Source organism: Fundulus heteroclitus, chromosome 1 (assembly GCF_011125445.2).
Source record: "Fundulus heteroclitus isolate FHET01 chromosome 1, MU-UCD_Fhet_4.1, whole genome shotgun sequence".
Classification (NCBI taxonomy): domain Eukaryota; kingdom Metazoa; phylum Chordata; class Actinopteri; order Cyprinodontiformes; family Fundulidae; genus Fundulus; species Fundulus heteroclitus.
In genome coordinates this window covers 5,544,712-5,566,556 of record NC_046361.1, presented here as the reverse complement: position 1 = coordinate 5,566,556, position 21,845 = coordinate 5,544,712, and the positions used below count along the sequence as shown (strand labels likewise).

The window sequence follows — 21,845 nt, the reverse complement described above, 5'->3', positions numbered from 1 at the left end:
TTTCTCACATCACGCTCACCTTAATGTGTTTTATTGGGGTTTTATGTGATGGGCCGTCATCGAATAGCACAGAAACTGTGGAGCGGAAGAAAATGTTTGCACGGTTTCTGCGTGTACAGAGTGTAGCTCGCCTTCATCAATGCTGCGTGAGAATCACAATTCACTGTTGTAGAAAAACATCTTACATGCCACAATTGGAGAAGGAAGGGATGATAAAAAGCTGGCCCGTAGCAGAGTAAAAAGGTTTTATTTGAGAGAATACTTTCCACAAATGACTCAGGTGAATCTTTTCACTTTGCAAGAGCCATTTCCTTTTTTAGCTTAATCCTGCAGCGGAGAGGAAAGTGTTTCAGCAGTCTAAAGAGAGTCAGTGAGTCGAGAGGTGGAGAGCGGGCAGGCAGGGGGGATATTGATAGATCAAATAGAACTTAATTAAAAAAAGAAAGAGTCACTATGTGAACCATCTGCAGAGGGACAAAGTAAATACTTGTAAGAGCAGCCTTTATACCCCTTAGTGGTTGAACTGAAGTACAATCATGTCTCCGCTGGGCTTAAATCTGCCTTTCAGGTGAGAAGATGGGGAAACAGCCGCGATGACTGCAACCTGTGACTGGAGCTCCCCCAACAGGAGAGAATGAGTAAACCAGCTGAGAAAACTAGTAATGGAAGGGAAAGGACGGGAGCCAGGGGGATCCAGAGCTGAAGAACAGAGAACCAGAATGATGCTTTCACCACCATGTTTCACTGTGGAGATGCTATGTTCAGAGGGATGCGCAGCGCTCGTTCTCTGATACACTTCCGCTTCAGGAGACGTTCCCGAGTCTGGGGTATTTTTCATTACCTAACTCTAATAAACCTCTGAAGCTATCCCAGAACAGCTGGATTTCTGTACTGAGCCATCTTGGCTCAGTACAGTACATCTTGGCATTAGTACATATTACAATCTTGTGGTTGTAATATGAAGAAATGTATACAAAAATTTAAGGGGTTTAAACACCTATAAGAGGCATTGCTAGGGTACTTTTTCATACATTTTCACATAATGAATTATTCTTCACATGGACTGTCTGTTAATGACAGGCTAGTAGCTGAACCTTTCACAGTGATGAGCCTGACTATGGAGCAAGACCAGCATAAATCGTACCACGGTGAAAGGGATGACTGTGTTTTTCTTCTCCGAACAGCTCTGGGATGTTCAAATGATTGTAATCATTATTTTTACTTGCACATTTTCAACATATTGCCGTCTGCTCGGTGGCTGCCTCGCACGCTCACTCACCTGTGATGCATAAACATGCCGACACTTTCATGATCGGTTTCTTTGTTGTCTTTATTGTACTCATAATTTTTTACCCACATATACAGTTTAACACAGTAAACTAAGTAACATCATCAAACAGTGAGCCAAAATACCAAGGTGTTCTACCCACAGAAGCAGAATCATTTAAAAACAAAGACTCTACTTCTATTCTTTTTACATGACTGTAAAAGGACAGTGGAGAAATTACATATGTAAAAATTATAATCATCATTCTTTAAATAAGACTGCAAAAACTTCAGAAGTACTTTGGAATTGGACCAGTGGATTGGACTATTTTAAATACCAACGGGGACCAAAACGAATGGCGGATAAAAAAAAAAGAAGCTGATTCTACGATGGCTCCAAGACGCCACTATTGGTTTCACAGTTTAAACCAGAGCAAGTCAATGACGCCTCTCTGATAATAGGGACCATTTTGGCTCTTCAGGCAAGGGCACAGTTTCAGGTTGAAGGGTAACGGTGCGCTCCATTTGACTTGGAAGTTGGATTGGGAAGGGCTAAACGTCGGATCCGAGCCCACTTTAAACCAAAGGAGCCTGAAAATAAGCGGCTTTAACGCATCATGCAAGCTTAACGTTTTCAGTGGGTCTATTAAAAGATGTTTATGAACATGAGCCGCCCAAGTAAATCAACCATTTTTATGCACTTAGCTTCCAATCTGGGCTTTATACTTGAGAGCTGTTAGCTTTTATCAAGCTAGCATTTTTAGCTAGCTAATTCCAACTTTGAAGTTCAAATGGAAGCCACCATAAGTCAACCGAAGACCTGAGAGACAAACTCGTACTAATTCGTTCAAAGCTAAACCTGAGTTAGCCCATCTTCAACTCTGCAAAAGCCCTGAGATTAGGCCTCGCGTTGAGGCCTTTAATCACATATAAAGGGGAATGTGTTTTCAGTGACTATGTCCTACGATATTAGGCTGCTTTGTAAAAACAATACTCTTTTATCAGTCCAAGAAACGGCACCTCAAGGTACAATGTTACCAATAGACTTATTTGGATAAAATACATAAATTAATTTGTGACGCACTATATATTTAAACGTTAAACGACGGTTGTGGTGTCAGCCCCCAGAGATACCTTCGTATCTCAGCAAACTCAGCTGTTGCCTCCAGCAGTTTTAGCTGCTGTTAGCATAACACAATTCGATTTGCTTAACACGAGGAAAGTAACAAGTAAAATAAAAATCAGTCAGATAACAAACTTGATATGAATGTGAACCAAGGGTTACTGTGAAGCGCTAACATTAAGATACTGATTTAACAGCGACGTAGCTACTTTTTGCACTGGAGGATGATAAAAATGCTCTAAGGAATAAAGTCTGTCTGTGATACTAAAGCCAGAAATCCTAGTTAGTATGGCTGATTGTAGTCTTTGCTTTTCCATTAAATTTAAATGCGAGCCGGCCTAGCTCGTTTGCCGGCTAAAAAACGTTGGATGTTAACTGGAAGGCACAGATTAAAACAAAAAGGATAGTACTTCCTGTGCCTATGTCCTGTACTTAATAAATCCAATTGATTTATTAACGTTTGGGAGTATTTAATATCATACACTGGCTTACAGGAGCTAACTGAATGTGTGGCAAGCAGACGGGGAACACTGCCAACTTTACTTTTTAACACAAAACGTATAGCTTCACAGTCAAAACATGCAAAACCTGCTCCTATTGACGAGCTGGATAACATGTTACAGTACACGGCACAGAAAATCCAATTAAGATGTTGTTTAAGCAATTGGGTGTAGGGTATTCAGGTGAACCTTTCTTCATCCTCGCTACCTAGTTTCTGCCTCAACCTGTTCACCTGACTAACCAAAAAAAAAAAAAAAACAATTCAAAGTATAAATCTGATGTTTCAAACAAAAGTACGTGCAGGAATAACTTTTTCCAATGGAAGAAGCGCTGCGGTCTCCTGGTTGACATTTGTGCCAGCCATCAAATCCTGCTTTCTCGCTTTTGTTTTCTACGTCTTAAAGCTAAGGTTTGCTCTCTCTTTTTTTTTTTCAGAACAGTTTCGCAAAATTCTAAATAACGTTTTTTTTCCTAGACCCACGTTATATCTTTTGATCCTCATGAAAAATAATGGGCAAAAGAAAAAAGGACTTGGGGACATGAGTATGGCTCCATTTGAAGGCAACATTTAAAACTTAAACTATGTAATAAAACAGGAGCACGAGCCCAGAGGCTTACCACCAATAAGTCATGAAGAACTAAAGGTCATTTTGAATGAAAGTTTTAAAAAATAAAGATAATCACTATTGTAATTTAAAAAGTGATAATGCTGTTTACTATAATCACCAAGGTTCAAATTACTTCAGTTGTAGTCTGGGCCTATTGACATCATATCGGTGCACATTTTAATTTCATACACAAACTCTACACTTATCTGGTGTTTTCAAGTGAAATAAACGCCAAAGCAGACGTGAAGGCACTCCTAGGCACAGGACTAAGATCAGTTTTCTTGGGCAAATCAACAGGGTGAAGCTGATCTCAGACCTGCCACTAGGGGGCAGCTTAAGTTTTGTTTAAATTCTTGTTTATGTACACTAGTACCATACTAAGCAGTTTTCCTGGTGGTATCACCGGTGAAGCCACATCCCTGATTCTCCAAAAGGTGCAAAAAGCCTGGAGAGCAGAACAAAGCAGAACAAAACCAGCTGTAAAAACAGACACACTGGACATACACCTACACGGCACCAAGACTAGTGGCACTATGAGATGGCACACGCAATTATTGTACACTGGTCCATAAAACAGGAAAAGACCAAAAAAAAAAAAAAAGAAAAAGAAAAAAAAATCAAGATCTTCACCAGATGCCCGATTGGCATCATCTAAATGATCGTCATTGCCAAAAAAAAGAAAAAAGAACCAATTATCCCAGTGTTCTCCTCGCTTCATCTCAGCCCACCAGACTGAAAAGGGCCCGGCCTTCGGAGACCAAACACTTTTTTAGACGAGGGGGCAGCTTGAGCGACCGAGGAAGACGAGGAGGAAGGAGGAGCCGCGGGCACAGGGCCGGGGAAGGTGGCGGAGGGCAAGGGAGGCTGACGGGACAGGAGCTCCTTAAACACGGAGTTCATCTGACGGCTGATCATCTCCTGCGCGGGAACAGGAAGAGGAAGAATAAGCAAGGAGAACAAAGTAGACATGCAGCTACTGTGGAAGCAGGTTAAGGATTTCTTCTAGAGGTGACATTTTTCTTGTCATCTCAAGACGTGCGAGTAGGGATGGGTATCGTTAAGGATTCATCGATACTGCTCCTCTAAACGATGCTCCTTATTGATCCGGTATTTGATCGGTACCATTATCGATACTTTTAAAAACCAAACAAAAGGGTAAAAAAAAACAAATAATGATCACTGACTGGTTTATTTTTTAAACATCTAGAACAAAAGCAAACAAAATAAAAGTACAAAATACAAATTTTTATAGAAATGGAGCAAAAATAATTTAAATAACTATGTTTAAACAAAAGGCTAAAACACTATGTTGAATAAAAAGTACCGTATTTTCCGGACTATAAGTCGCTCCGGAGTACAAGTCGCACCAGCCATAAAATGCATAATAAAAAAAGGAAAAAACATATATAAGTCCCACTGGAGTATAAGTCGCATTTTTGGGGGAAATTTATTTGATAATATACAACATCAAGAACAGACATGTCATCTTGAAAGGCAATTTTAAATAAAAATAGAACGGAGGCAACAACAGGCTGAATAATTGTACGGTTAGCTTACGCTGCATGACACAACTGAGAACGTGCCTGATATGTTAACATGACATATTAAAAGCTATTCAGATAAATATAGCATAAATAACATGCCAAGAAGTTAACCAAAGCGCCCGTGTCACTCCAAATAACTAAAATCCAGTGAAATCTTCATCCTCGGTGTCACTTTCAAATAACTCCGTTAACTCCGGAGGTAGAAGCTGCAGCACTTTCGCTTCTACGTCGCTTACGTTTGATTCAACACAGGCCTAGAGCGCCCTCTTGCGGTTTGGTGTAAAAATAACAGGTGTAGTGATATACCGGTAAAAATGTGTAATAATTTCACACATAAGTCGCTCCAGAGTATAAGTCGTACCCCCGGCCAAACTATGAAAAAAACTGCGACTTATAGTCCGGAAAGTACGGTAATGTTGTAGGAGAGAGAAATATCAACACAGAGAAGAGGAAATGATTAAAAACACTGTAAATATGCTCAAAACAAAAAAGAATCCTATCTTCATATATATATATATATATATATATATATATATATATATATATATATATATATATATATATATATATATATATATATATATATAAATAATATTTTACCTGAATCCAACCTACATTTATATGTTGTTATATTAGCGATTTTAACCAAATGATAGCAGAGGCACCCACAGTGCATGAGCTGAACGACAGACGTAGCATGTTAATCATTTACAGGGAGGGATTTATTAGCCATTTAAAGATTATATTTATAATATATTTACATCCCGCTTTGTAATCTAGTGGAAGCTTTTGCTCATGTGTGCCTCATTTTCAATGGAGAAACAGACGAATCGGTCTCGTCTCTCTGCCTTCAGGTAGATTCTGCTGCAGCAGCACAGTGAAGCTGACTGACTGACCGCCTGTCAGAGCTTTCAAAGCAGGTGGAGATCTCAGCTGCACTAGCGGTTCGCCAGCTTTTTTAATTTGCTAGATTTATTGCTTGTCGCTTTTGAATAAAGAGTTTGCTAGCAGGGTCTGAAAAGTTGCTAAATTGTTGATGAAAGTAAGCAGAATGTTAGCCTCTCCCATCAGTTCCCTCGGAGTTTGTGTTTCTTAAGGTGGAGAAGATCGGTTGGAGTCTCCCTGAAAAACATGAGGGCGACCTTTAAAATACAGTTAAGAGGACTGATGAGGCTGAAACTTGTCGTCCGTGAGGATCAGCCGAAGTGGCTCCGGGGCCGTTGTGATACCGGGTTTCGGTACCCATCCATACATGTGAGATATAACGTCCCTTGTCCCTGCTGAAGAAAAGCATTCCCCCAGCATGATGCTGCCACCACCATGGTTCATTATGGGAAAGATGTTCTCAGGGTGTTATAAAGTGTATGTTTCTTTCTTTTATCTAAAGAGCCAATCCAAAGACCTCCTGCTTTATATAAAGTGTGTTTAGAACCGTAACACCTATATGACTGTCAGAAAAAAAGCAAGCTTGCCAAGTTTTATGATCGCCTACTGTATGAATTGTTTGTTTTATAGTTACATTAAAGAACAAAAAATGTGCATTCATGGTTTTACAACAAAGAAAAATGTCCAACATGCAGGAGAAGACAATGAAGGCATTTTCTTAAATGAAACGTTTCATATTTACTGATAATGTATTTTGCAGCCTCATCTTGAAACAATAGAATTAAGCAACAAGGGATTTCTTTTAACATTAGGGCCATTCTTTGGCTGAAATTCTGTGGGGGGAAAAAACTGAGAAGTGAAGTGGGCTTTTTAAGGAAAAAAATAATAATTCGCTAGCAGGGTGAGCCCCTTGTCTTAGAGGTTATTCATGCAACATCCCTTTTATTTAAAAAGCATGTTGGGCTTTCTCTTTATTTTTCCATTAATAATTTTTAGAAAGTTTGATAAAATTAGTATGTTCCCCATTTAGTTCTTTGAAGGTCACTTTTTGTAACATTGTGGTTGTAAATAAGGTAGAAAAATGACACTTTAAGAGACTTATAAAGGAAGGATTAATTTCCTACGAACCATTATCTCTCCACCTGTTAACAAAGTAACAAATATAAAGGACGCAGCCTGAAAAAAATACGTAGTTTGGGAACAAAAAACAGAAGCGGGTTTATTTACTTTGACTTTTGTATTCTAAGGCCCATAGTACAACAAATCTTTTTGACTGTTATCTATGAATAGAAATGTAATTTCTGCAGATGTTTTGCAAAAAACAAAACTTTCAAAATCCGCCAATCGGACGCAGTGATTATTTTCCCGGTTGATATCAGCCCAACAGGGACTCCGGTTGCCGAGTTACAAATAAAAACACGGCCCTGATGGGATGCAAGATTGCAAATGCTTACTATCCGTTTCTTTATATCAACGGTTCTTTCTAACACCGTGAATAACGGAAGAGTTCATGGAGAGCCTTGCAGGACTCTAGCAAAGCATCTAGTTTCCAAGGACAGATTACCTTGTCGATTGTTGGTCTTTCTGCTTGAGCAAACGGTGGTTTGTCTGGGATTCTGCAGCTGGTCTGTCTTACGGTGTCCAAAGTGTGTCTTCGTTCCTGAGACCTGGAAGACAGGCAGAAGACAACCTGTACCGTCACATGCCACAGAGCAGGGACGACCTGGGGGGATTCACACAGAAGCTACATCTGTTCTTTAGCTTTTCAACATGTCAACTCAAGCCATTAGACGTGACAACCACCTTTTATTTTGGTATTCTATTCAACACTACTTTATTTCTTTTCAGTGAGAATGCTATACAGCATTCTCACTTATTGTTTTCCTGTTTTTCTTTACTAATTTTATTCAGTACTTTTTTGTGCGTCTAGCTACTCCCGCATACTTCAACCGATTTCAACGATTTTCATACCAAAATGTTCGGCTCGTTCTCGACTTTACTGCTATATCTCATGGTTATGGTACCTTTTATACTTTTTGAAGTATTTGTACTTTTTGTGCGTTTTTTGCTCCCATTGAAATGAAGTAATTTCAATGAAATAGTTTGAGTACTGATACTACTGATACTACTACTACTACTACTACTACTACTACTACTACTACAAATTCCTTCAAATTCTTCAATTTTTTCATATTCCTTCAACTTCTTTCACATTCTTCTTATTGTTCAAATTGTTGAAATGGTTCAAATTCTTAAAAATTTTCAATTTTTTTTCAAAATTTTCAAATACTTCAAATCTTTCAAATTCTTCGAATTCCTTCAAATTCTTCTGATACAACTGATATTACTACTACTACTACTACAACAGATACTACTACTACTACAACAGATACTACTACTACTGATACTACTACTACTGATACTACTAGTACTACTACTACTACTGATAGTACTACTACTACTACTACTACTACTACTACTACTACTACTACTACTACTACTACTAATTATTTCAAATTCTTCAAATTTTTCAAATTCTTCAATGTTTTTCAGCTATTTCTTCTCTTCTGCATCTTCTCCTCAAATCATTCTGCAGATTAGCATTCTCACTCGCTGTTACGCAGGAACAGCTTTTTCTAGTTTTAGTTTAGCGTTTACCAAATCCTGGAGGAGTGTTTTTGTTACTTTTTCAAATGCTGAATCTAACATTGAGAGGCGCAGCGGAGTGAAGCAAAACAAATTGGCTGCGAGCTTTAAAGCCAGTAGAAAATGAACGTAGACACGGTGGCACGAGCATAGACCGCTGCGCTTTGCTAGTCCATGCTCCGTCTCCTGCCGCTAAGGTCCCAGAAATTAATGCTTTCCCATTTTGGCACATTGCACTGGTAGAGCAGCACAAAGGAGCACATTATTGTCTATCTCTGGTAAATTGGTATAATTTAAGGTAACCCCCAAAACTTTTCCCTCTTCTGAACGACGCTGACTATACATCTACGGGACATTATGAATCACTAATCCCAAATCCCCTAATCCATGGGATTCTAAATGACTATTATGTCTGGCATCCTGACAGCGACACAACCCTGCCTGCACAAAGTCAAACTAGAAATTGGAATACTGTCCACACTAAATCCAGTTTACTCTTCCTGATCCCTGCCTTTTGATTCAGTAATAGTAACGTGTGTGTGTGTGTGTGTATGTGTGGCGTTTCTGGTCACAGTTTGTGGACAGAGGCTGGCTCAGAGCAGCTGGCTCCACCTTCTCCTCATCCTGCACCCTTGTTGGACCGATGCTCATCTTTGTCCCAGACACTTCTGGTCAGACTCTCACGTAAGCCCGACACTCGCTGTTGCTCTGCGCAGACGTGACCGCGTCTGGCCTCATTGGATCAACGTCCATTGACCTTCTGTTTCCTCTCAAATGACCTGAATCTCTCATAGTGCCATCCTTCTGCAAACCTCTGAACCGTACTAAACAAAGAACGAGTGTTTTTATCCCCCCCCCTGTGTGCCTGAGGTGTGCAGCCTTACACAGGTATTTGGTGTCTTGTGGCAGAGGACGCTTGTGGCTTTCGAGTCGGGCTCCCCTCGCTTCCTCTCTGTCTCCCTGGCAACGAAGCACTATCGCTGTTTACCCGCATCCTGTCGAGACACGCCGAAATTTTATGACTTTGGTTAATGTCTGTTACTGTTTGTGGGCTTGGATGTATGTGAATGGCGGTAGAATGATGTGAACTGAAGGCCTCTGTGTTTGCCCTGCTACTTTTCTGTCTGTGCGACAGCTGTGGGGTGGTGGTTTATGGCGTACGTGCTCCAGGCCGACCATGGACAGATAAGGTATCTTGACTCAACCGATGCCTTCGTGTTGCACACGTTAAAATGTCCGTGAATGCGTTCGTAGGTGCGTTTGAATGTGTGTGTGTGTGTGTTTGAGCGTGAGTACGATGTATGTGTGTGTGCACCTTGTTGTGTTTTCCGTGTGCGGATCTTCTGCTGTTAGGTTTCCAGTGCTGCCTCCGCCTACTCTACCTTCATCTCTCTTCCCTCGCTCTGACCTGGAGGAGGAGAAGCAGAGGGATATATAAAGCGTTTGTTTCATGGGAAAAAAAGATGAAACAATGCAAGTTTGAGTGTGGGATAAAGACGGACTAAGAAAATGTTCTGGACAAGAGTAAAAGTGATCAGGAATCCTTCAGCCACTGCTTTGGACCGGAAATAATTAAAAGTTCCAGTTTCTTACCTTTAAAGATCCTTTACAATTGGCAAATTTACTCTACCGTAACAACACTGAGGCCCATCACAGATTTTTTTCAAACGTCATATTCCCAAACTCAGATTTGCCAGATGCTTTCTCTGATGACGATCAGCTACTCATAACTCATAGCTCGTTGAAATTCCCAAGTTAATCTATCAAGTTAATGAATCAGATACAGACATTTTTGCCAGGGTAATATTGTTTTTCACACATTGTCATAAAATACTATTCATTTTGGGAAAGACAAATGATATTACAAAGTGTTTTATTTAACATCTCAGACCTGCAGACCTCAAAGGACCTCGTTATTTTTGCCTTAATAGTGTGGCTTTAAAATGCTGTTTGAAATGCTTCTTCGTGATGCATTACAGACATTCCCAGTGATCTGTATGTCTAAAAGTCGCTCTTAAGGGGAATTACCTTCACTAGCATTCATATTTTGCTGTGTTTAAAACCAAAAATAATAACCATTAATAATTTAAACTGTTCAATACAGAAAAAATATGCAGCATTGTTTTGGCCATACAGCCCACCTTCATCCGAACGCAGCTTAATACTAATTCAACTGTCACTTCTTGCCTTTATTCCCAGTAATCAGACTGACAATGAGCTGAGAGACGTGAGGAGAGAAAAAAAAGGCGGATAAGACGTGCAGAAAAAGTTTCAATGTCAGAAACTGAACCCCAGCTGGTTTTGTCCAAGACTAAGAGCCACTAACAGTGGCGCCCACTCAAAAGGCCACCCCTGTGTGCCCCTAATTCATCTGTGTTTAAAGCACAGTCATTTTGTTGTTCTGATCCTGAATTAAGTCAACTAAAACCCGGCTGGCGCAGTGGCGTTTGTGCGGCGGCTCCAGCCATGTCACAGCCCGGTAGCTTCGTGGCTGGCATCCGATGGTTGACGGGAATATTGAAGCCTGTCTGTGGGCTGCAGAGGCTGGGCTGGGCCTTTGTGGGGGTCCCACTCCGTTGACTTCCCAGGAGCTGTCCAATCAGGTGGAGTTGATTTTATTAAGTCAATCAAACAGTAAATGTACCGTCTCCAGATGTCCCTTTTGTAGAGCAAAGCTGCCGCGGCGCATGCAGGCAACCTGCTCCTTGGTGTGCATTAAATCAGGGGAGTCCAAACTTTTCAGCATATGGGTTGAAATTGTCAAGTGAGCAATTGAGGGCCAAAAATTTTATAAAAAAAAAAACAATTTAAAAAGTTGTTTTTAACAACATTAATGTCACTTACCCCTCGAGTATGCTGATGTACTTGTGAGGGACTAGACCCTTAACTCCTCCAACTTCGCCTCTCCACCAGTCAGAAGAGGCCTTGGTGTAAAGGATAACAGGATCTCCCTGCTTGAAGGAGAGCTCTGCTGGGGATCTGGCCACATAGTCGAACAATGCCACTGCCTCCCACTCTGCAGGTCAAAGGTTACGGCATATTTTGTTGAGGAAATCACTTAAAATCTTTTCTGTTGTGTTTCTGTGGAAAAGGGGTGTTTAAAGCCTGGTATGATGTTAGCGTGCGCACTGACCATCCTCACTGGGCAGATGCTCGGCCTCTCCGTCTCCCTCCTCCGTGATTGGCTCACTGCGCACAAGCAGAAAAATAGAAAGTAGCTGGTCACGCTCAGTTCCTCTTCTGTTTGACACACAAACCAGAACTGCAACACCACAGCCCTAACTTGTGACAATGTCCTCATGTGACACCACATGCAAGACTTCACTTTGATGTAGGCAAACCTCAGTGTCTGTCAAATTTATGAAGAATACATCTATGAAGAAAAACAAACAAACCGAAAATAAAAAAAAAAATTGCGTTTTTTTCCTAAGTGCTTATTTTGGCACAACGCAGTGCTGATAGGCCGCAGGCTGGTGTCCATTTTACGTGAGTAACAAGCTTATTTGTATTTACACCAATATGTGAGCGCCACCAAAATGCCTTTTTGCCTCAGCGTGAAAGCCTGTTTCAACATGATGAACTGTGAAAAGGGAACTGAGAGGAAAGCTCCTTTATTCATTTAGAACCGTTGCATCCAGTGTCTTTAACTTTGAATTGAAACGTGGAACTGCACAGCCAAGGGGCAGGTTCCAATCGTTCCATATCCATCAGCCTTCAAAGGAGAGAAGAAAAAAATACAAGTGGAGTTTTTTTTAAGTGAAAAACAGCTGCAGAAAAGCTAACTATATCTGCCTCATAGCACCTTTGGTGGAGGTAATTACGACATGTTCAAGTCAAAATGAAACAAACCTTTTTTTTTATATTGTTGTGAGTATGTAAGCATACAAAGCTCGCTTTTTTATTAGACCAAATTCTATTTCATTGTTTCACCTGTATCGCTACACCTACACCTTAACTTACACGAGACGCCACTGATGCTTTGGAAAGCTGTAAACAGCTTCCCAAAGAATGGACAAAGAATATATATATATATATATATATATATATATATATATATATATATATATATATATATATATACCCCTAGTGCTGGGAATACATTATGAACATTGGTGTTCACTGAAGCGGAAGCTAAAGCTGCCAAGGCTCAGACTGCAGAGTTGATTGACATGAGTAAACGTCCCTATTAATACTGAGATGATACTAATAGCAATGCTCTTCTTGGCCTCTACAGTCTTAAGTGCAAACAACATTATAAATAGGTTGATTGATTCTTACCTTGATGCTGTGTCCCTGTTTCTGTTTTAAAATGGGAATTTTCTTTCTCATTGATATTGTGATATGAGGCTCTTAGAGTTGCTGTAGATAGGTTTATTTAATTGTAACGTATGGTCTTTGGTCACGGCGAGCTGCCGCTTTACCGCAAGGAATTGCAGAGAGGTCAGGCTCTGTCCAGCATTATTTAGTAAACATTTAGAAGTTGGCATCTGGCTTTCTGATAGTTCTGCGATACTGCTGGTGGATGCTGCCACATCTGTTTATATCTGTTCATCTCACCCGTTGCTGGGTTCTATTTTGGCTCAAAAAGGACCAACAAAACACTATCAGGATGGATGCTTAGCGTATATAACCCTATTTTATCATGATCTAACAGTTTTTGGTCTTTCTATAAGCAAATAACATGGCTATGTACCTTTAATGACAATCTCCGTGAACACAACACTAGTAGAATGATGGGAATGGTGTAACTCCCCTGACATGGCCTTAGTAGGCTGTATTTTCTATATAAAATGAGTGTCTGAACATCAAGGTAACAGGGTACAAAATTAGCTCTTTATTAGAGAATCGTCATTAGACTCAAAAGAGTATGCAGGACAAAAAGTACGTAGCAATCTGCCATTGTCATTATTGATATATTCTTCTTTTGTGTGCTTAAACTGGTTAGTATTATGTTTGCTGTCCGGGTTCGCATTAATTTCTACTAGTGGCAGTTATACTGCTCATGTGTCAGGCCTTTTCACACAGGAAGGTTCTGTTTTCCTGTCTACATTAAGATGCAGATTGTGATGCTTTCAAAACGTCAGAGTCTGAAACTATTTTAAAATTGTGCCATTTTCAGAGAAAACGTACACCGTTGTAGTACACAAACATTAGAAATGTTTTCAAATACTTTCCCCAAAAAAATTTAGTTGTTTTTTCCACAAAAAAAATATATTTTTTGTTGCTTTGTATGTCTTGTCTTAAAAGGCAAAGCAATGTTCCATGGTTTGTTTTTTATTCATATAATTACTCAGGGCTCACCAGTACTCCTGCTCCAGTGTCATGTGCTTCTCATAAACAGGACCCGGCAGTTCTGATTGGCCAGGGAAGATGATGTCATGCTGAAGGATCATGGTTTTAACAAGGTCATTAACTTGTGGCTGCCTAGCAACGGCATCATCAGACTCCAGTCCTCTCAGGAGGCTCGGCCCAAAACAAACTGCCAAGTTGTAGGGCTGCATCATGTTCTCGTCACTGTACTGAGACACACTGTCAAAAAAAAAGGTGACTAGTTATTTATTTTAATATAATAATAATATATTATTATTTATTTTACCAGTCAATTTTAGAACAGGAGAACACCCAACACTTTGTTTCAGCTTACTGATTGAGGAAAGCGAAAAGGTAGCGCATCACGATGAGGAGAGGTCGTGGAAAAGCGGAAACGATGGCTTTAATCTGGACAGCTTTCTCAGTCTCCTCTTCAATTTCTGGGCAACATGGGGAGAATCAAATGACAAACACACAGAGATGAGCATAAGAAAAAATTCTTATAAGTTATTAAGTACATATTCACTCAGTAGCAAAAGCAAAAACTGACTCAAATGCACAAAAAGTGACTTAAATAAATGTTGTAACAAACAAAAAGGATACTGGTTCTGGCATTTAAATCAGAAGCAGTCCAAGTAAAACAGGTTTAGATTAAAATCCTGATCTAAGTGGGCGCATGATCTCCCATAGCTTTACAGGCAGGAACTGAAAGATTATTGATCAAAACTTACAAACCAATCACAAATGTCATAGTTTAAATAAAAACAAATTCCAACTTTTTTTTTTTTTAAAGCTGAGATTTTTATCTTATAAAAGACAACATATGATGTCAAAGATGCGTCAGACCTGGAAAATGATCAAAAGCCAATTTCAGACACGATTAAAACTCTGTGTAGTCGTCATGTCAGCAATGTCAAAGGGGAATACTGATGCAGATCACTGCACCCATTTTTCTGGAGGTTAGTTGATTATTTAGTACAAGTAAAAACTTACAAAGTTTTTTGTTATCAGTTAAGCTTTACAAGCTAAGGAAACTCTGTTGCACGCAGGAAGATTCAGCTTATCACAACTACATCAGTAGAGAAAACTTTTATCCCGAAAATGGAGGCAGCCAACAGCAAAACACTTTTTGCCTCACTGACAACACTTTTGACCACGACTATATGGGCTTCATAGCAGACAAGTGAAAATCCAGATCTGAAAATCCAAGTGGAGCGCATGCCAGATTTTAAAACAAGTACCACTGAAACAAATGCAAGAGAGGTGACATAAAGGCGTCTTACGGACACACTCCAGGAGTGGAGAGTAGCTCTCGTAGGGGAACAGAGGAGGCTCAAGCCCCCTGAAATACAGCTTTAGCACACCAGCTACGGAGTCCAGGTCACACTCACTGTCTGACAGAGGATCCTCTCCTTTAGGAAAACAAAACAAGTGAATGGCATAAAATGATCATTGCAGTAAAAACTACGTTGAGCAATGTTTTGTGGGGAAACAATGTAGCTGAAAAGAATCATTCTTAGTATCAACAGAACTCAAAGGCACTAAAAACTGGGCTGACAACTACTGTGTCAGTAAAACTGATAAAGGGTTTTGTACCAAAACCCTTTATCAGTGTGACATAATGTATAAAGCCCTTATACATTCTGTCACTTTATGTCATGACCTCCTGGTCTTGGTGGTTTAGTTTTCTTTTGTCTTTTCTGTATCTTCTTGCTGTTGTTTATGTTCATCTAATGTGTTGCCACATTGTTTTATTCCTGTATCCAGCTGCCTGTGCATTCTAGTGTATTTCACATAGGTTAGTATTTATCTTTTCCCATTGGTTTAATTTCCTGTTGTCTTTGTTCAGCCACTCGTGTTATTGAGAATACCTTTTCCAGTCTCCCTGTCTTCCTTCTGCCCAAGCTGCTTTGTGTGATCTCTGGACTGACTCACCTGTATTCAGTGTCATTCTCCACTTCTCCCTCAGTACCGTATTTTTCGCACTATAAGTCAAATTTTTTTCATAGTTTGGCTGATCCTGCGACTTATGTTCAGGTGTGACTTATATGTCAAATTTAAATGGCAATTCATATTGACCAGTAGGAACCAAGGAGTAAACATTACCATCTATAGCCACAAGAGGGCTCGCTAGGCTTGTGAAAATGCTATGCCACTCCTGTACCACTTAAAAATGAATTGAAACATTAACTTATATACAACAAAGACTGAACACATGTTTATATGTTGTTTTGCTGTTTCAGTATGCATTCACGCAGGAGAGCGTTGCGTGGTGCAGCACAAAGGGCCCAAACCATGACAGAACCCTGTTATTAGGATGTCCGTGAGCTAATAACAGCTAGCGCTGGCTTAAAGGTCTGTTGTCCAGACGGCTTACAACTTCGCTGATACACATGAGATTATGTTGCTCTGAAACACCCATGTTTTACTGATAGCTTACAGTCTAATTTCAGTCTAGGTTTGACAACTTTTAGTGTTACGTTAGGCTGAAATTCGCTGGATAAAACCTTGCTTTTAGGAGTTGCTAATTTACCCCATTCATCCTCTCAAGTATGTTTCATGTCATTCAACCGGTTGTGGATGCAGCTGTGTAATTTAATAAGTTGGCTCACCAGATCAAATGTCAGCTTTTATTCTTGGATCGTGTGAAATAAATATCTAAATTAAAGTGTATAGTCCGGTGCGACTCATGTTTTTTCTTCTTTAGCACACATTTTTTGAATGATGCGACTTATGTTCCGGAACGACTTACAGTCCAAAAAATACGGTATGTAAGCTTTCTGTTGGTCATTGTTCCCTGTCGGATCCTTCCATTACCATGTCTGGTACTTTGCTTGTTCCTTCCCCATGTTACCACCTGTTATCTCTGTCCATTTTCCAAGTTCTGAGCTCCTTGTGCTGTAAGTTTTTGCTCTTTGTCATTTTAAAAATTGTTTAACTCACCAGTCCACTCCTGAGATCCAGTCTGCCCTTTTGTCCAGTTCCCAAACCCCATACAATGAGATATTACAAATACAAACTTTTTATTGCGATTTTATTCGACAGAATAACGCAAGAAATCATAATTGTGAGGTGACATTTGTTGTCAGTTCCATTTTACTATGACATCCTTAAATAAGATCCAACGTGACCAATTGCCTTGAGAAGACACTTAACTATTAAACCGGGTTTAACTGGTATAATTTAATCTCAGGATAAATACAAACATAGGGTGATGGCCGCATCAGGCTGTGGGTATGCTTGTCATCAGCAGAATAGGAAGGCTGAGTTACTTGGAAAATAAATTAGAAGGTGACCAGTAGGAGACTAGAAAAGACTTGAGACGCTGAGGTTTACCTTCAAGCAGGACAACCCCAAACATACAGCCAGAACTACAATGGCACAGTTGGTGCGTTAAAACTTCTTATTTTGAACTTACTAAATATGTGGACCTAAAACGAACAGGGAGTTATTTTAGTTGTAGTAACTTTAATGGCTTTTCAGAGACGTTGTCCATCCACTAGATGAGCTTGAGCTATTAGGCAAAGAAGAATGGGCAGAAATGTCGATCTAATTGTTAAAAACTGGTTAGATGTACCCCAAAAGGTTCCAAATTAATTGATTAATTATGTTGGTTTACCACAATATATCCCAATAAAATACATTAAAGTTGTTATTGTAGTTTAACAAAATGTAGAAAAAAGCAAAGTGTGTGAATAATATTACGAGACGCAGTACGTCGGTGCTGTTTTCCTGTCTGCTTAATCCAAAAGAAAGCATTTTATTGCATGGGGCATCAGAAAATGTAATCTATCTATCCATTACAACTGCTGGTGTCATGATGCCGTGAGGGTTATCCGTAGTGACCGGTTTAACATTCCAGTAAAATGCCTATTTCAGGTCCAGCAAGCCTTCAGGAGCCACCAATATGGCAACGATAACCTGACTGTTCCTCTATCCCATAACACCTGCTTGACTTTGCAAACATTAAAAGTTCATTTAATATTCCCAGGGGGATATTTCATTCATTTTGAACATATTAACAAGAGCTCACGATCCCTTTTTTTAAAAACTTGCATTTCATATAAGGAACACTGAACTCTTACCTCTCTCAAATGCATCTCTGATGTGGTTCAGCTCCCTCTGTGAACCAGGGACTCGGAAAATTCCCTCATGGTGGAGGCCTGCAACACACCACCACGACACTCAAGCCAAGTGAAGAGCCCTTCCACCTACTCATAGCCCCCTTCATCCAAAGCTCTCTCACTACGGCTGCCTCTGCTATACTGTATCAGCAAAACTGACTCACCATGGAGGTTTATGAAACGAATGCAGCTCTCAACCACCACAGGAATCTGCTGCCCAGAGCTCTGGAAGAAACACAGACAGATGGACAGTGACGATACAGGCAAATATAGGGGAGAAGGAAATGCAAACTGTGTAACAGGACTGTGCAGGGAAGTGAAGATGCACGGTGCAAAAACAGCAAAGAGACAGGAGGAGATTAAAGCATGGGGAGGGGGGCAATATGATGCTACTATTATCTAAACAGAGTTTTTTTGCTTAAAGACATCCGTTCTTTGAGCCAGTGGAATAATAATTTGCCTTCCTATTTTATAAACCTAAGGTATCAAAATAGCTGTAATGGAAACCAGAAAAAAAATTGACAGAGTAAAAATGCATTTAAGGGAATAGCAAATAAACTGAAAAACATAACGCAACAGCAGTGGCTTTGTTTTTTACAACATTGACAAAAAGAATTGCAAGAGACTTCCTCAGACTGGAATAAAAAACAGGAAGATCAGTCTTCCGAAGACTGCTACACTTTCAGAAATTATTTATAGCCCGACCATAAGTCACAGTATAAACGGTTTCTTGAAACCTGTGCTTTACTTGACTCATTTAGCATTTTGATACTTTTTATGACTGCCAGACAACCACAGTTTATTTTTTCATCTAAAAATATGCTTTGTAAATATGTCAAACTTCTATACCTTTAAAAGGCAGCTAAATACTCAAATCTTAAACGCAAGACTTTTGGAAAACACCGATTAGAGAAAAGTGGCACTTTTTGGAATTGCTGACAGCTTTTAGGAAACCTCTAAGTTGAATTAAGGGTATATAGTCTATACTATACTATACTATACTATACTATACTATACTATACTATACTATAGGGAATACACAGAGACAGATGCTTACAGTTATTAATGGTATAAAACACTAAAGGCAAGTTTTTATGTTAACTTTAATTTAAACATATTAATTGGCCTCTGTTTAAAAATGTTTATAGCTCTTTTGTTGCCTCTGCTCCAAATATTGAAATGATCAATGCCAACGGTTGGCACATAGGCGAGTATAAAACATTTATGATTGCTGGCAATTATATTTTCTTATATCATATATCTCTCAATGCTGTAAAAGAAAACGAAGAAAGAAAATCAGCTAAAAGACTCCAATAAGTTCATCTCTAGTCATTGGGAAATCTTGACTATTTCAAGCAATTGAGAGAAAATGTTCTTTTTCACTCTGTTCTTGAGTCAGAATAACATGCTGCACATGACCTCTCCATGGCAACCTGAGCTCACCACCAATGGACATTTGATAATCAGCAGCTTCTCTCTCATCTCTTCTGCTTTCTTACACTGTGATAGATTCAATCTAATAAACCCGATTATATGGTATTCCATTAGTGCCAAAAATATTTCTGCGTCCGTATAGGTCGTATATGTAGTTTGCTGATGTTATCTAACATGTCCAAGTAATGTGTCTATGTACCGCATTTCTATGTGCCCCGTGTCAATGTGATGTGTCTATGAGCTGTGTCTACTTAACGTATGTTCTGCATCCAACGTGGTATGTTGACCTAAAACAATTTAAAATGAAGACCTAAACATTTTAGCCTATAGACCGCATATGCACCTTATACATGACCAAACTTCCTATACACCTCACGTAGACACCTAAACATACGTAGACAAATAAACATGTTTTTGGCACTAATGGAACCCCTCAGTGTAATTTTTCTCAGCAGACTTGGCAATCTTATAGTCATTTCAGGCACAATCAGCAGGACAATCGGATTAAAATTTCTTAATATTCCTGAACGGTTTCAACAAAACAGCTTGAACTGCACTTTTCCCTCTAACGGTTTCCTAAACGGCATGGCTGGAAATGGTTAAAGGACTCAATAGCGCTTTTCAAGCTTCACATTATAGCCACATTCAGCCAATCACACTCACTAATGCGCACACATTCATACACCGATACGCAGATTGGTAGCTTCGGGTTAAGTGCCTTGCCCAGGGGCACATCGGCATGTACAAGGGGGAAGCTGGAATCGAACCCATTACTGAATCGAATTGCAAGACGACTACTCAACCCACTGAACCCCGGCAGCTGCCTGGTGTGCAGCGGCGTATGAGCAGCAACGGAGGGTGCTGTGTACCTGTGTCCGAGACATGCGCCTTCTTCTTCTGCACCAAGCCAAGCACAGCAAAGCAGGGACACAGAAAAAGCAGAGATTAGAAGAAAGGGGGGGGAAAATGACAATACGGAGAGTGAAGATTTGGAGTCAGTGGGAAGAAGGTACATGTCAGCGCGCGCACACACACACACACACACTCAATAGAGGAGTCGAGAGGAGGAAGCAAAGAGGCCAGTGCATTTAAAATCCTTTTCACAAGCGAGGGAGGGAAGCGGTACGAGGAGTTCGGGTTGAAAGGAAACAAAGCCAGCAATAAGCTGTAAGCATAACCATACACATGATGGCAACACTGAGGGTGGTGTTGGCTGGGGGGAAGGGGGATTGTCAAGAGTGTGCATGTGTTCACCCCCCCCTTTTTTTTTCAGCATGAGGACTTTTTCAGTGATTTTCTTCTGAAGGATTGAGCAGCAGCAGTGCAGCAAAGTGCGACAACCAAGAAAGGGGGCAGTAAAGAGATACTTGTGTGTGCTGTTCGAGTGCGTTACCTCTATGTAGGAGAGTATGTCTGTGGTGAAGAGTGTGTGGCAGAATTGGGAAACTGGCCTGGACTTCCGAACACGGACTGACCGAGTAGTACATTGCATTCTGGGAGATATGACAAATAAAATGCACAATCCGGCTTTACATGTGGCTGAAAAGAATCAAGACCTAATATTGTTTAACCTTTTGAATAGCAATGAACACAAACAGATCAGTGCAAATGTTTTTAAATATCCACTCATTTCGTTCCATTTTCCTTCCAATGAACCAGATTTTCTGCAAATCTCTTTAAAAGGGTGATTATCCAAAGTTTTTTTCAGGCTTGCTGAAAGGTTTTCCAGAATCCCATGATGATAGGAAGAAAAAATATGATAAAAAAAAGGATAAAGACTTCTGTGCAGTGATAAAAAGAAGTCTGATGACAAAATTGGTTTAAATTTGCTCCATTTCTCTCCCCCATCCCTCCCCTCGACTTCTCTGCTCTCGCCACGTCTCTCAGGCACACTTCAACATGTACTTGGACCCCATTTACCTGGAAGGGTCGCTGTCGACGGCCTCCGCTGGAAGGAAGATACAGAAGATCAGTGAAACAGGGACGTTGAGTAAAATGCGTAGCAGTAAACAAGGCAATGATGATATGATTTAAGTGTCTTGCAAAATATTCATACCCTTCGACCCCCCTCCTTTGTCAAATTATTAAGAACATCAATGTATTTTATTTATGTGAAAGGAAAACGCTGAGTGGGACACAAGTGTAAAGTGGAGGTTAATTGATAATTATACACAAATTTATTTATAAATAATAATAATAAATAATAATATAAATAGAATGAATATACAGTATATTCAGTTATTCTTGAGGCAGTAGTTTGCTGAGCCACACTGATATAATTACAGTAGCAAGTCATTATTTGGGTGTGTCTTCTAACAGCTTCGCACTTCTTGAGACTGAGATTTTTACTTATTGTCACCTTCCTAAAATAATGGTCTATGTCATTCTTTGCCAAAATTTTTGA

At 39.8% G+C, this 21,845-nt stretch overlaps 1 protein-coding gene across 3 annotated transcripts in view; it reads right to left on the bottom strand.

Annotated features, from left to right (window-relative positions):
* Positions 1-1,311: 1,311 nt before the first annotated feature.
* arhgap4b (Rho GTPase activating protein 4b) overlaps positions 1,312-21,845 on the bottom strand; it is a 47,870-nt gene continuing 27,336 nt past the window's right edge. The window contains exons 12-24 of one of the 3 annotated variants that reach the window (XM_036151011.1): positions 21,362-21,389; positions 20,835-20,934; positions 18,172-18,232; positions 17,969-18,046; positions 15,167-15,295; positions 14,218-14,323; positions 13,875-14,102; positions 11,707-11,762; positions 11,418-11,589; positions 9,889-9,981; positions 9,458-9,568; positions 7,492-7,594; positions 1,312-4,416 (exon numbers count right to left, since the gene is read on the bottom strand). In XM_036151011.1, the coding sequence (XP_036006904.1) occupies positions 4,213-4,416; positions 7,492-7,594; positions 9,458-9,568; positions 9,889-9,981; positions 11,418-11,589; positions 11,707-11,762; positions 13,875-14,102; positions 14,218-14,323; positions 15,167-15,295; positions 17,969-18,046; positions 18,172-18,232; positions 20,835-20,934; positions 21,362-21,389 (1,469 nt within the window). In that variant the 3' untranslated portion in view covers positions 1,312-4,212. Of the gene's footprint in view, positions 4,417-7,491; positions 7,595-9,457; positions 9,569-9,888; positions 9,982-11,417; positions 11,590-11,706; positions 11,763-13,874; positions 14,103-14,217; positions 14,324-15,166; positions 15,296-17,968; positions 18,047-18,171; positions 18,233-20,310; positions 20,339-20,834; positions 20,935-21,361; positions 21,390-21,845 lie in introns of all 3 variants that reach the window. The other 2 variants (XM_036151042.1, XM_036151081.1) reach the window with 2 other exon arrangements.